At 63.8% G+C, this 11,651-nt stretch overlaps 1 protein-coding gene across 3 annotated transcripts; it reads left to right on the forward strand.

Annotated features, from left to right (window-relative positions):
* Window positions 1-598: 598 nt before the first annotated feature.
* TLE5 (TLE family member 5, transcriptional modulator) lies at window positions 599-9,122 on the forward strand. Of its 3 annotated transcripts, none has more exons than XM_080565771.1 (7): window positions 600-832; window positions 1,262-1,359; window positions 2,562-2,625; window positions 5,164-5,208; window positions 6,677-6,739; window positions 7,487-7,561; window positions 8,094-9,122. In XM_080565771.1, exons 1-7 carry the CDS (start codon window positions 806-808, stop codon window positions 8,310-8,312), a joined length of 591 nt encoding a protein of 196 aa, XP_080421897.1. In that variant the 5' UTR covers window positions 600-805; the 3' UTR covers window positions 8,313-9,122. The 3 variants fall into 3 exon arrangements, with proteins under 3 accessions (XP_080421898.1, XP_080421897.1, XP_080421896.1); XM_080565770.1 differs by having other exon boundaries at window positions 610-832; window positions 8,091-9,122; XM_080565772.1 differs by lacking the exon at window positions 5,164-5,208 and having other exon boundaries at window positions 599-832; window positions 8,091-9,122.
* Window positions 9,123-11,651: the final 2,529 nt, after the last annotated feature.

Consider the following 11,651-nt stretch of genomic DNA (forward strand, 5'->3'; position numbering starts at 1 on the left):
GCTCTTCTGAGCGAGAGAGCCGCGAGAGGTTCGAAGCTTCACCGCAGAGCAAACCCCAGCTGGGTACCGGGGTCCGCCCCGGGAGCCCCTGCCCGGTTTCCGTCCCACGGTTACCCCGGCCCGGGACAAACCCCAGGCCTGGCTCCAAGCAGCAGCCGCGACCTGGCCGGCGGCACGGTGGCGGGCACCGAGCCCGGGGCCCTGCAGCCTGGCGAGGCGAGACCCGGGCGGGAGGGCTCCGTCCGACATCCCGGGCACCGGGGGCGGGCAGGGCCCGGCCGGGGCGCGGGGCAGGGACCTCGAGCCCGCCGCCGCCGCTGCGGAAGGCCCGGCCCGGCCCGGCCCGCGCCGCCTCCCCGCCGGGGGGCTCGGGACCTCCGCTCCGGCCGCGGCCCGGCCCCGCCGCGCTCCCGCGGCCCGCCCGGGGCCCGGTGCCCGCGGTCGCCCGGTGCCCGCGCGGGGCCCGCGGCCGCCGGCAGCGCGCGGCGGGGGCGGGGCCGGGGCCGGGCGGGGGCGGGGGCGGCCGTGGGCCCGCCCGGCCCGGGGAGGCGGCGGCGGCGGCAGGTGGTGCCGAGCAGCCGCAGGACGGAGCGGAGCCGCAGCCGCCATTAGACAATAGGCGCCGGCGGCGGGGCGGCGGGAGCGGCGCGGGGCGAGCGGCGCGGCCGGGCGGGGCGGCCGCGGGGCCGGGGCGGCCGGGCCCGGCGCGGACGAAGGCGGCGGCGGAGGGCGCGGGACCGGGACCGGGACCGGCACCGAGACCGAGAGCGGGCCGCTCCGTGCGGGGGCCGAGCCGCAGCCTGACATGATGTTTCCACAAAGCCGGCACTCGGTACGGCGCGGCCGGGCGCGGGAGCCCCCGCGGGGCCGGGCCCGGGGCCGGTGCGGGGCGGGGGTGGGCGCGGGGCGGGGCCGGGCCCCGGGGGCCGCGGGCCGGGCCTCGAGAGCCGCCCCCGTGCTCCGGCGGGGCGGCCCCGCCGCCTTCACACCCTCCCCCCCCCGGCCTGGGCGGCCGAGCGGGTCCCGGGGGCCGGGGGGGGGCCGGCGAGCCTCGGGCGCGCCCGGCCCCGCGGGGTGACCTTGGGCTCGTCCCCGTGCCCCCGGCTGCCGCCGCCCCCGGCGTCGCCTCCCGCCCCGGTCCCCCGCCGGTCTCGGCCCCCCCGGCGGCGGGGCGCCGCTGCCGGCTGGGGGCAGCGCTGCCGGCCCGGGCCGCGCACCCCCTGCCCCGCTGCGTGCCCAGCGCCGTCTCGTGTCGTTCAAGGGCTCCTCTCACCTGCCGCAGCAGCTGAAGTTCACCACCTCCGACTCCTGCGACCGCATCAAGGACGAGTTCCAGCTCCTGCAGGCCCAGTACCACAGGTACGTGCGGCTCGGGGTGCCCGGAGAGCCCCCGGCGCTCCCCTGCGCGGACAGAACCGGGGCACCCGCAGGGACCCGGCTGCGGCTTGAGCTGGGGAGGCTGGAGGAGCACCTGCGGGACGGCGTCCGTCTCGCCTGGGCAGGAGCCCGCCGAGCAGAGCGTGTGGTCCTCCTGCCCCGGCCAGGCCTTTCCTCCGAGCGTGGCTCAGCCAGGGCTGCGCGGAGGCTTGCCAGGCCTCCCGCGTCTCGCTGGGAGCTTTCCTCGGTTCTTCTCGCTGGCTGCCATTCCTGGACTGCGAATGCTGCAGGGAGCACTTAAATCCAAATGCTTCCGCTTCTCCACATGTGCGTGTGGAAATGCTTCTGCCGGCCCAAACGCTGGCTGCTGGTGGGCCGTCGCTTCCTGCGTGTACTTCAGACGCACACGGGCTTCGGGTTCGGTAGCGCCGGGGCGGCGGCGGTGCAGTGCGGTGCCCTTGTGCCTGTGGGCAGCAGGGGCCCAAGAGCACGCTCGCTGCAGGGGATGCTTCCCCCCTCTGCGGGACTTGAGCTGCTTGCAGAGAGGCAGGTTTTGTGTAGGTGAAGCTGTTTCTCGTTTGAAACATAAAACCACTGCACATGCTGGCTGCAGCTGCTTGGCAGGGGAGCTGGAGATTCGTGAAGCGCGAGGAGCAGCGGCATTTTCTCGTAAGGGTGCAAAGAACCCGGGAGAGAGAGGAAACCCTTTCTTCTGGAGGGTTGCACTGCACCTGGGCCTCCCTGCGCTGCCCGGAAAAGGCCCTGATGCAGCTCAGGAAACGAAGTCAGACCATCTGTGGCGTGTAGCAGGCAGGCCCTTGCTAGACAGTGTCCCCCGCTGCTGGCATCAGCTGAGGAAACCCAAACGACTGCGGCCGCTGCTTCCCTGCGTCAGGCAGAGCCGTGCGGTCAGTGCCTGGCTGCGGGGCAGCCTTGTGCCGCTTCTCCCGAGTGGGATCCTGGCGGATGCTGGCCTTGGAGGTGGGAGCAGGCTCTGCCGCAGCAGCTGCCGTACAGACGAGACACGGCTGAGCCCTGACCTGCCGTGGGTGCTGGGGTCGTGGTGCCTGCGGAGCCTGCCCAGCTGGGACGGGCTGTGTGGGGCCGCAGGATGCGACTGCTCCGTGCTGAGCAGCTCACTCACCTCCTGCTTGTGGTTTTCTTACCATTTTCTGGCTTTTCAGCTTGAAGTTGGAATGTGACAAGCTAGCCAGCGAGAAATCGGAGATGCAGCGTCACTACGTCATGGTAAGGGCCTGCCCTGGCAGCGCGTGGGTGGCACGGGTGGGGATGCCGGTGGGGAGCAGGTGCTGGTGTCGGGGTTTTGTTGGCAGAGGCTTTGCCCACGGAGCAGTGGGTCTGCAGACCGGGCTGGTGTTGGCTTTCCTGACAGCAGGGCTCCTTGTGCGTCGTGTTGTCTACGTGTGGTGGGCTGCTGAAGTGCAGGGAAGTAGCAGAGTTGTTGGACGCAGAATAGGGAAGGGTCCAGCTGATGGTGGCAGGGTGCCTGCACCCGACAGCCCAACGTTCCCGTGGCAGCTGGGGAGCACCGGGACCGTCCTGGTGACGGGGCGAGGGGATTCCAGAGCCAGGATCCTGCACTTCACCTCCATCCGCAGCCCACGGGTGAAGGAGCTGGGGCAGCTTCATCATCCGCCCCTGGAGAAGCAGGGGTGGTTCCTTTCTGCAGAGCAGGAGCGGAAAGAGGTCAGGGTGGCTTGGGAGGTACCCAGGCCCTAAATGCTGCTCGGTAAAGGCAACCTGATGCTCGAGGGCAGCATGGAAGCCAGGTCATTGCAGACAGCATGACCTTGCTGCCTGCGCCTGGGGACGTGGGGGTCCTGCAGCAGGGAGGGGGCTGCGGGAGGCAGCGCCGGGGGCTCCAGGAGGCTCCTGGCAAGGGCAGGATGGGGCTGTGTGCCGGGAGGTCGCAGGGTGGGGGTCCGGAGCCAGCTGCCGGGTGGGAGCCTAGCCCTGCGCACCTCCTCGCATGCCCAGTGGCCCCACAGCACTGTGGGGCAGAGCACCTGCACGCGTGGCCCTGCGCAGCGCGTGCAGCCCCCGGGGCAGTGCTGGGAAAAGGCAGAAATATTGCTACACGTGGATGGCAGGCTCAGCTGACTCTAAGGAGAAATTCTCTGTGAAGGAGCCGTGTCCTTGCTGGCAGGGCGACCGTTCAGCTGCTGGGCAGCGCCGCTGTCACCCCACGTGGAGACCAGCCCCTGGCAGCACTGGAGAGCGAGGCAGGGCAAGGCTGCGCTGTCCCCTTCCTATCAAGGAGTTAACAGGAGGCTGCGATGCTGCCCATAAAGATGAGGTGGTGCCTGCTTGCCAGCTGCTGCACCTGCCCTGGAAGGAAGAGATAAGATGTAGAAATTAATGCAGCAGCTCTTCAGAGGAGAGTTACGAATTTAAAACCAGAAATGGTGGAGGCAGCCTCTCCGTTCTCCTGCACTGTTTGCATGTCTGGACCCTGAGGCTGCAGGGAGCAAGGCGCGCTTGGGACGGGGCTGTGGAGAGCCGCTCACCGCTGTCCATACAGGTGTGGGGAAGCCTGGCTCTTAATGCTGCGCCCTTCTCAACAATAAATGATTGCTTCCTGGGCCTTGCAGCCTGCACAGAGACTCTCACGCAGCCACATCTGGAGATGAAATTTATTTATATTTCCCCGTAATGCCATCGGTCACCAGAACTGGTAGAGGCGACTGCCCGTGGTGCGGAGAGGAAGGGTGCTGCTGGCGGTGCTGAGCGTGAGGCTTCGCAGGGTCCTGCCCCAGTGCAGGGCTGCTTCTCTCCCTGCACTGCATGCAGGAAGCAAAGAGGGGTTTCTGGGCCTCTGCAAAGCTGCTACAGCTGCTCCAGTTCTTGAATAAGCCACAATTAGCAGCGTGGGGGTCGGGCTCATGCTTCCTGCTCAGTCTCCAGAATGCAAAGAAGCCTCGAGAGCCGGCAGCGGTGTGGGAGCAGCCAGAAATAGCCATGATGGCGAGCCAGGCGCTTCTCGGGCTCGTGCAGTCGGTACCGAAGCGACAGTGATCTTCCCCTCTTTGAATTAAAGGAGCGCAGTCGGGGATTTTCTTTCCCTTTTGAAGGATCAGGAGGAGGAGAGTGGCTGAGGGAGGAGACTCCTGAACTCTCAAACAGCCTTAAAAACAGCTTCTTCTAGGGGCCAGGAATTAACTTCTCTTGCCGAGAGATTGCTCTGTAGCTACCTGTTGCTGGTGGGGGCCGGAGGGTGCTTTTATTTTTGTGTGTGGTTTCGTGTGTTTTTTTCCACGCAGCTTTTCCCAAACAGCTGGAGCTGTGTGCAGCTGGACGCATTGCTTGCTAGCTGGAGCCCAGTGGTGATCTCTTCCATTTGCTGCTGAAGCAGCCGTGTGGGTGTTAGGGTATTGGCCAGGTGCGGCTTGGAGAGCCAGACTGCCTCTGTCATCCGCGGAGCCCTGAGCCTGCTGGCATGCTTGGAGCAGCGTCGCCTGCTCTCGCAGCGATGCAGGGTGCTGCAGGGTGTCTGTGCGGGTGTTGGATGGGGCCCAGACGATGGACGGGCCCAGGTCCTGTCCGCAGCAGCGTGCGGAGCCCCCTGGGCTTGGGTGCTTTGCCTTGGACATGGGGAGGGTCGCTGCCCGCAGCTGCCTTTGGTTGCCTCCGCTCTCCTGCCATCCTTGCCCAGCTGTTGTAAAGACACTGATAGGAAAGCAGCGGTGGCTCCCAGCACCAGTGCACGGAGCCCCTTTCTCTGGTAGAGATTTGACCTTTTTTGTTCTTTTCTGCCCTGCTCTGCAGTATTACGAGATGTCCTACGGGCTGAATATTGAAATGCACAAACAGGTAGGGGAAGGCATTTCCAAGTGCTTTAATTCCTGGGGAGGGTGGGCTGTCTGCCGTGCTTTGTCCCCATCACTTCAGTGGTATTTCAGGAACTGGAAATGCCATGAGCCTGTAAAATGTCAAAGCTGCTTTTGGGATTGCCAGCTCCTGGGTGGGAGAGGACATTTCACATTTTTCCCCCTTGAGCTTAAAAACATGTTTTCTTTTTGGGAGGGAAATTAATTGTCCTGGCAAAAAGCTGCCTTTGCAAAGCCTTCCAGAAGGTGGGGACCCTGCCTGGGGATGCTGCGGGTCTGGGTGCCCCGAGCCAGGCTGCACGGGGATGTGGAGCCTCGATTCAACGCCGTCCTGCAGTCGGGCAAGGGCTGCGAGCCTGGGCCGGAGGGCGAGCGGTGCCCCCCCCAGCCCTGCAGGTGCCCGGCTGTGGTGCCCCAGGGGGCTGCTGCCCTCGGAGCAGGCGGCGTTCCCTTTGGTGTGGTTCCATGTGCGATCTCGGAGCTGCTGAGAGCCTCCTCGTGATGCAGGGAGGCTCTGCTGCAGCCCGGATGAGTTCGTTCATTACCCTCGCTGGTGGTTAAGTTGTTAATTATCCCCAGTGGCTAATTACCTGTGCTGTTAACAACATGAGCCTCCTTCAGCTTCCAGTCACAGTCGTCTGTATATGTCCTGGCTCAGCTAAAAGCCTCTTAGCACAGCTCTGCTCCCTGCAAACGCACTTAGAGCCTCCAATCCCATCGCCCTGTTCGCTGAGCCCGTGGGACAGGCTGCTCTGGGAGGGAGACCTGCAGCTTGCTGAGAGGCTTTGAACCATCACTGCCGTCCCACGAGGTTTCCCAGCCCGTGTCAGTGCTTGCCTAAACCCTCTGGCTCCCCGTTCCTTTTGAATCTGGTGGAAAGTGAGTTGCAAAGGGCCAAGAGCTTCACTCTTCCCCAGCAGAAAAGCTTTAATGCCCCCAAGCCTTGGCACCTCTTGGCTGAGGTTAGTGCAGGAGTTGCCTCCGGCCCCACGAACTCAGCACAGGCTCAGCGTTGCCCGCTCGGCTGTGGGGCAGGGGGAGCACCGTGGGCTGGGAGTGGAGGAGGAGGAGGGGGCGGCTGGAGGTGCCCAGCAGCTGGCCGTGGGGCAGAGCCAAGGCTGCAGCAGCAGCGTTCCTGCCTGTCTGCCTCTGCACGGCGGACACAATTCAATGCATCCCCACCCGGGTCTGTAATAAATTTTCTCTCTGGTTGCTCCTGCCGTCATTAATATAATCCTGGAGACCCTGAGAGGGAAGAGAATATTGAAAACTTGCTCTTTGCAGTCAGCAGCGTGGATTTATTTAACTGTTTTGGGGGGGGGCTTTGGGGTTAGGTGTCCCCATGCAAACCAGGACGCTGCCGGGCTCTCTCCCTCTCAGGGGGGCAGTGCTCAGGGTGGGTGCTTCAGGGTCCCCTGATGCCATTTCTTTCTGTTTTTCCCACCCTCCAGGCTGAAATCGTCAAGAGGCTCAACGGGATTTGTGCGCAGGTTCTGCCCTACCTCTCACAGGAGGTAACTGCCTGGCTCAGGGGTGTTGGTTCGAGGGAGCGGGGCCCGGTGCACGCGGACCCCGGCTCCTCCGCACCCCTGCCCTGTGGGATCAGCCATTCTGAAGAGGGTTTGGCCCTGAGTCCGAGCAGGCCCCCAGGCCGTGCTGTTTGTCCGTCCGTCCCCTTGGTGCAGATGGCTCCATACGGCTCCTGTGGACTGAGCTCCTCTGCCCCACTAACTGTCGTGGCTGATGGGCTCCTCTCGCCCTCCGGAGGAATTAATTGGGAGGGCTGAGGGGAGGGGCGTGCTGCAGCACCCTCGGTGCCAGCTGTCCCCGCGCCGCCCCGAGGCTGAGCACTTCGTTGTTCTCCGGTCAGAAGCTGTGGGGTGGGGGCTGCGTTTCTGGGTCTGGATTAGCTGTGGGGCTGGGGGAAAGACTGAGCTGCTGTCACCCACCTGCTCCGGGGGAAGACAAAGTGGCCTGCTGATCAGATCAGAGCTGGCTAATAACTAAGCCACGACTAAACCCGTTGCATCTTAATGCAGCACATTCCCCTTCCCCAGACCTGTCCTTCTGCTGAGATGGAAAGAAAAAGCCACTTGCTGGAGTGAAAGGGCCAGGCCTGGTAGTAGGGGACCGTGTGGGGTTGAGCAGCCTCCGTGTGTGTGTGTGTGTGTGTGTGTGTGTGTGTGCCAGCCCTGCTGGGTCCCTGTTCTCCTTCCCTCCCGTGTCTGAAATGACCCCAAATTCCTCTGTTCTCCCTCCAGCATCAGCAGCAAGTCCTGGGAGCCATTGAACGAGCCAAGCAGGTGACAGCACCAGAACTGAACTCCATCATCCGTGTACGTGGTGCACGTGTACGTGGTTTGGGGGCGGGGGGCTGGCTTTGGTGCCTTGGGCTTCTGTGTCAGAGCTGAGGCCCCACGGGATGGTAGCTCCACGTGCTGGGATGGCCTTGCTGGCATGGGGACGTTGCTTGGCTTTGCAGGGGGCGTGGGCTCCTGCTCCATCCCACAGGTTGTAAAGAGAGGCTTTGGTTTGGGGCAGGATCTGCGGCAGCTCCTGGGTGTGGAAACACCATCTGCTCATGGTCAAGGCCGGGAGGGGTTTAACCAAGTCCTTGGAGAGTGCCGGTGGCCGAGGCCAGGCCTGCTGGGGGCTGGGGACTTGCTGCTGAGCCTTCTCAGGAGGCTGCTGCAGCCTGAGGAGGCTGGGCTGTGCCTCCCTCCTGGGGCTGGGTGCTCAGTGCTCTGGGTTGAGTCCAGCTGCTGCAACGGGTTCTGCTGAGGCAGCAGGACTCGGGGGGCCCAGGGCCCCTCGAAATGACGACTTCTCGCTTCCCTCCCCCTGTCTGCCCCTCGTTCCCTACAGCAGCAGCTCCAAGCGCACCAGCTCTCGCAGCTCCAAGCCCTCGCGCTGCCTCTGACTCCGCTGCCCGTGGGGCTGCAGCCCCCGTCCCTCCCTGCCGTCAGCGCCGGCTCCGGCCTCCTCTCACTCTCAGCCCTGGGCTCCCAGGGGCACCTGACCAAGGAGGACAAGAACGGCCATGACGGGGACGCCCACCAAGATGACGATGGGGAGAAGTCGGATTAGAGAGAAGGGGCCGGGGCTGGGGGGTCAATGCCAGATGCAGCATCCGCAGGCAGTGGTGGGGCCTGGGGGTGCCTTGCCGGTGGGCAGTCCCTGCGGCACCGCCATGGCAGCCACTGCGTGGCCCCCCCATGCCCAGCCTGGCTCTGGCTTGGGCTTCTCCGGGGGTGCCACGGCCCCCGCCTGCTGCTCCCCCTCGGTATTTAACGATGACCCTCGTTCCTACCGGTTTCTGCACAACCCCCTGCTGGGACCCCTGCCCCAACGTCCCCTGCCCCACCCCAGGCGCTCCCCGTCTCCTTGCGTCTCCTGCCCCCGCGCTAGCACCGGCCGGCTCCTTGCTGTTCTGCATGTCTCTGTTTTTAACCAGTCCCGCAGCACCGCCGCAGTTCCACACGTCCAGCCACCGGGTTTTCTCCTCGTGCTGCTCCTTGGCTTCTGGCTGGGGGGGGCCTCTGCCTGCTCCCCTTGGCAGAGCACCGGCTGCCGGGGGGCTGGGGTCTGGGACTGGCCGAGGGGCAGGCGGGCACCTGGGAGCTCCCTTGGTCCCTTCTCTGCACCCCCCCCGTAGAGGATACAGCAGCTTTCTCTGTTCTTATCTCCGTGCGCTAGCGTGTCTTCTAAAAAAACAAAAATGGAACAAAAAAATAATAAAATTAAATAATAATCTGGTGTTTGTATATAGTCCTTTAGAAAGATCTTGTTTTGCTTTTTGTGTTTAATCACTTGACCTATAATAAGAGGAACTGAAAATGCTGTATCAAGGACGTACAAGCTGTGCCTTTCAAATAAAGAAATAAGAAGGTTGGTTAAGATGGTGATGTGTTGCCTGTTTTCTTGCCGCTTCGGGATGCCTTAAAAGGCCTTGTCCATGCCCCTACCTCCTGCCCCTGCACCCAAAGCCAGCCCCAGCCAGGGGGTTCTCCCCCACTAGGGATGGGGGCTAGTGGCAACGCCGCTGGTTCTGGCTTCTCTGCAGGTCTTGTTTCAGCAGCTGCTGGCAGGAGGAGGATGATTCTTGTGCCTTTTGCTCCTGGCCATGCTGGGCTGGGGCCTGCTGGAGTGGGGCAGAGGGTGCCAGGGCAGCAGCACCTGAGAGGGGAGAGGTAGCCGGGGGCAGGCACTCAGCATGGCATGGGGGCTGCTGCGGGGCTGCTGCCCCCTGCACGTGGCATTCCTGTCCCCCAGGGGTGCAGGAGATGCGCTGCTGCTGTGGTTTCACCCCTTGGGAGAGCCTGGCCTGCATTGCCCTGGGGACGAGGTTGCTGTAATGGAATTGGCTCTTAATAATTAGAGCCCGGCCTCTGGCTCAGCAGCCTGCTCTGGTCTGATAACATCTTCCTCTATCTCTCCCAGGCCAGCTGGAGTGGGAAAATTCCCTCCCCCAGGAGGAGGCTGCGGGGCTCGGCGTCTCGTGGTGCTGTGGGCTGGGGCCCTGGGGGATCCAGGAGGGCAGTGGCTGCTGCGCCTCATCCCAATGGCACCCAGCAAAGACTCGGGCTGAGTGCCCGAGGGGGAGATTTGCTGGGATTTGCTGAACCAGCTCAGGCCTGGCACTGGGTCTGGCACACTGAGGGCTGGGGAAGGCACACGGAGCTGCCCCGACGCCCATCAGGGGCTGCGGGGGCTGCAGCCCCAGCCCTGTGCCCCCGGCCCTGCTCCCCTCCTGGGGCCGGCGCGGCTGTGCAGCGCCTTGGATGAGGTACAGCACCAGGCTGTGAGGTCGGGACCAGGCTCTCGTCAGCCAAATGCCGACACCTTGACAGCACGAATGTGGGGCAGGACGCAGCTGAGGCCTGGGAGGGCAGGCTCCTGCCACGGGCCTGAGAACCACACGGGGGTCTCTGAGGTCTGGCCGCGGGCAGGGGCTCGGCCTCATCCCTGCTGCCCTGCGTGGGCCCAGAGGGGAGCCGCTGCTGCGTGGCACAAGCTGGCCGGGCCTTGGCACCACTGCGGGGGGCAGGAGCCGCGCGTGGCCAGCCCGGCGTTTGCCCCAGCCCCTGGGCTGTGCGGGGCGAGCGCCAGGAGCTGGCAAAGCAGCGCCGGTAGCTGGAGCCTGACCCCAGGTCCCGCAGCTGCTCCGAGGGCCTCGCCAAAGCCGGGCAAGCAGGATTCCCGTGTGAAAGGGCAACACAGCTTCGGGCCAGGGGCTGCTGCAGAACAGCAGTTGCTGAAATCATCTCTGCTCTGTAAGTGCTGCTGAAAATCCCGCTGGGAACGTGCTGGCTGCGGGGAGGGCAGAAGCTTTTCAAGCGCTTTCACCTCGAGGTCACTGGTTCAGACTCAGCCTGGGGGCAGGGAGCACAGTAAGTGGATGTTATTCCTGATGGATGTGCAAGGGAGGAGGATTTAGGAGAAATTGGTCTGGGGCATTTTCAGGCTGGAGACTTCAGAGGAACAGACGTCCCTGTTGTTAGAGCTAATTAGCAGCCTTGGTTTGGTGGGCAAGGGGTCGAACAAACCACGAGGCTGCTGGCTGAGCGTCCTCAGCTGCTGGCAGGCTGGGAGCTGCTCCTGACTGGGCTGCAGGCACTTCCTTGCTCCCTGCGGGAGGCTAACTTGCTTCAAAGCATAAAGACAGAGCTTTTGGGCTCTCCAAATCCCCTGCAGATGCTGAATCATGTGCTCCACTCCTGAATCGTGCTGGCTTCACACTCGAGGCATTTCTCTGGGCAGCAGGTGGTACCCTGATATCCTGCCCAACGGATGATGAGTGCCGTGGTTCCCCATGCTCCCAGCCTGGCTCTGCACCCACTGGATCAGCTTCTGGATTTCCCAGGGGAGTCATTTCTTGAGTCACCATGCCAGACTTGGGCTCCAATCTAACTGTCCCTCCCCATACCAGCAGCAGCAAAAAATTAATAATAAAACACGCACACACACAAAGGTTAAAAAGCCCCCCCATGACTCTCCCAGTAGCTGCAAACGTGAGGAAGCAGCATTTGTGTGCCCAGACAGGCTGTTCCACCTCGTAACCTCCCACTGCCAGAGCCGCATGCCTGTCCTGCCTTGGCAGAAGAGGCTCAAGACACGTGAGCAGCGAGTGCTGCGGGGCCCCCAAAGCACTGCCGATCAAGGATGATTGAAGATCAGCTCCTGGCAGAGAAACCACTTCTGAGGACGAGGTACAAGAGTGGGAGGTGATGTGGGCAGAGTGGCTGTGAGCCAGCCCTCCTGGCACAGGGATCCTTAGAAAAGCTCTGCAAAGCCCTGGCTCAGCTGGGGAGGGGACAGGGGACAACCTCGGGGCTGCCCCCAGAGCCTGCTGGGGCAGAACCTGCTCTGTCGGAGCCCTGTGCCCTGCCAGTGGGGCAGCCCAGCGCTCGGTCCTGGCTCGGCATC

The sequence above is a fragment of the Anser brachyrhynchus genome (assembly GCF_964034855.1).
Source record: "Anser brachyrhynchus genome assembly, chromosome: 23".
NCBI classification, from domain to species: Eukaryota; Metazoa; Chordata; class Aves; order Anseriformes; family Anatidae; genus Anser; species Anser brachyrhynchus.

Coding starts and splice junctions, on each gene's coding strand:
- TLE5 (XM_080565770.1), top strand. CDS start 806: ATGATGTTTCCACAAAGCCGGCACTCG. Junction 2,626..5,163: donor TGCAGCGTCACTACGTCATG/GTAAGGGCCTGC, acceptor CCTGCTCTGCAG/TATTACGAGATGTCCTACGG. Junction 5,209..6,676: donor ATATTGAAATGCACAAACAG/GTAGGGGAAGGC, acceptor CCCACCCTCCAG/GCTGAAATCGTCAAGAGGCT.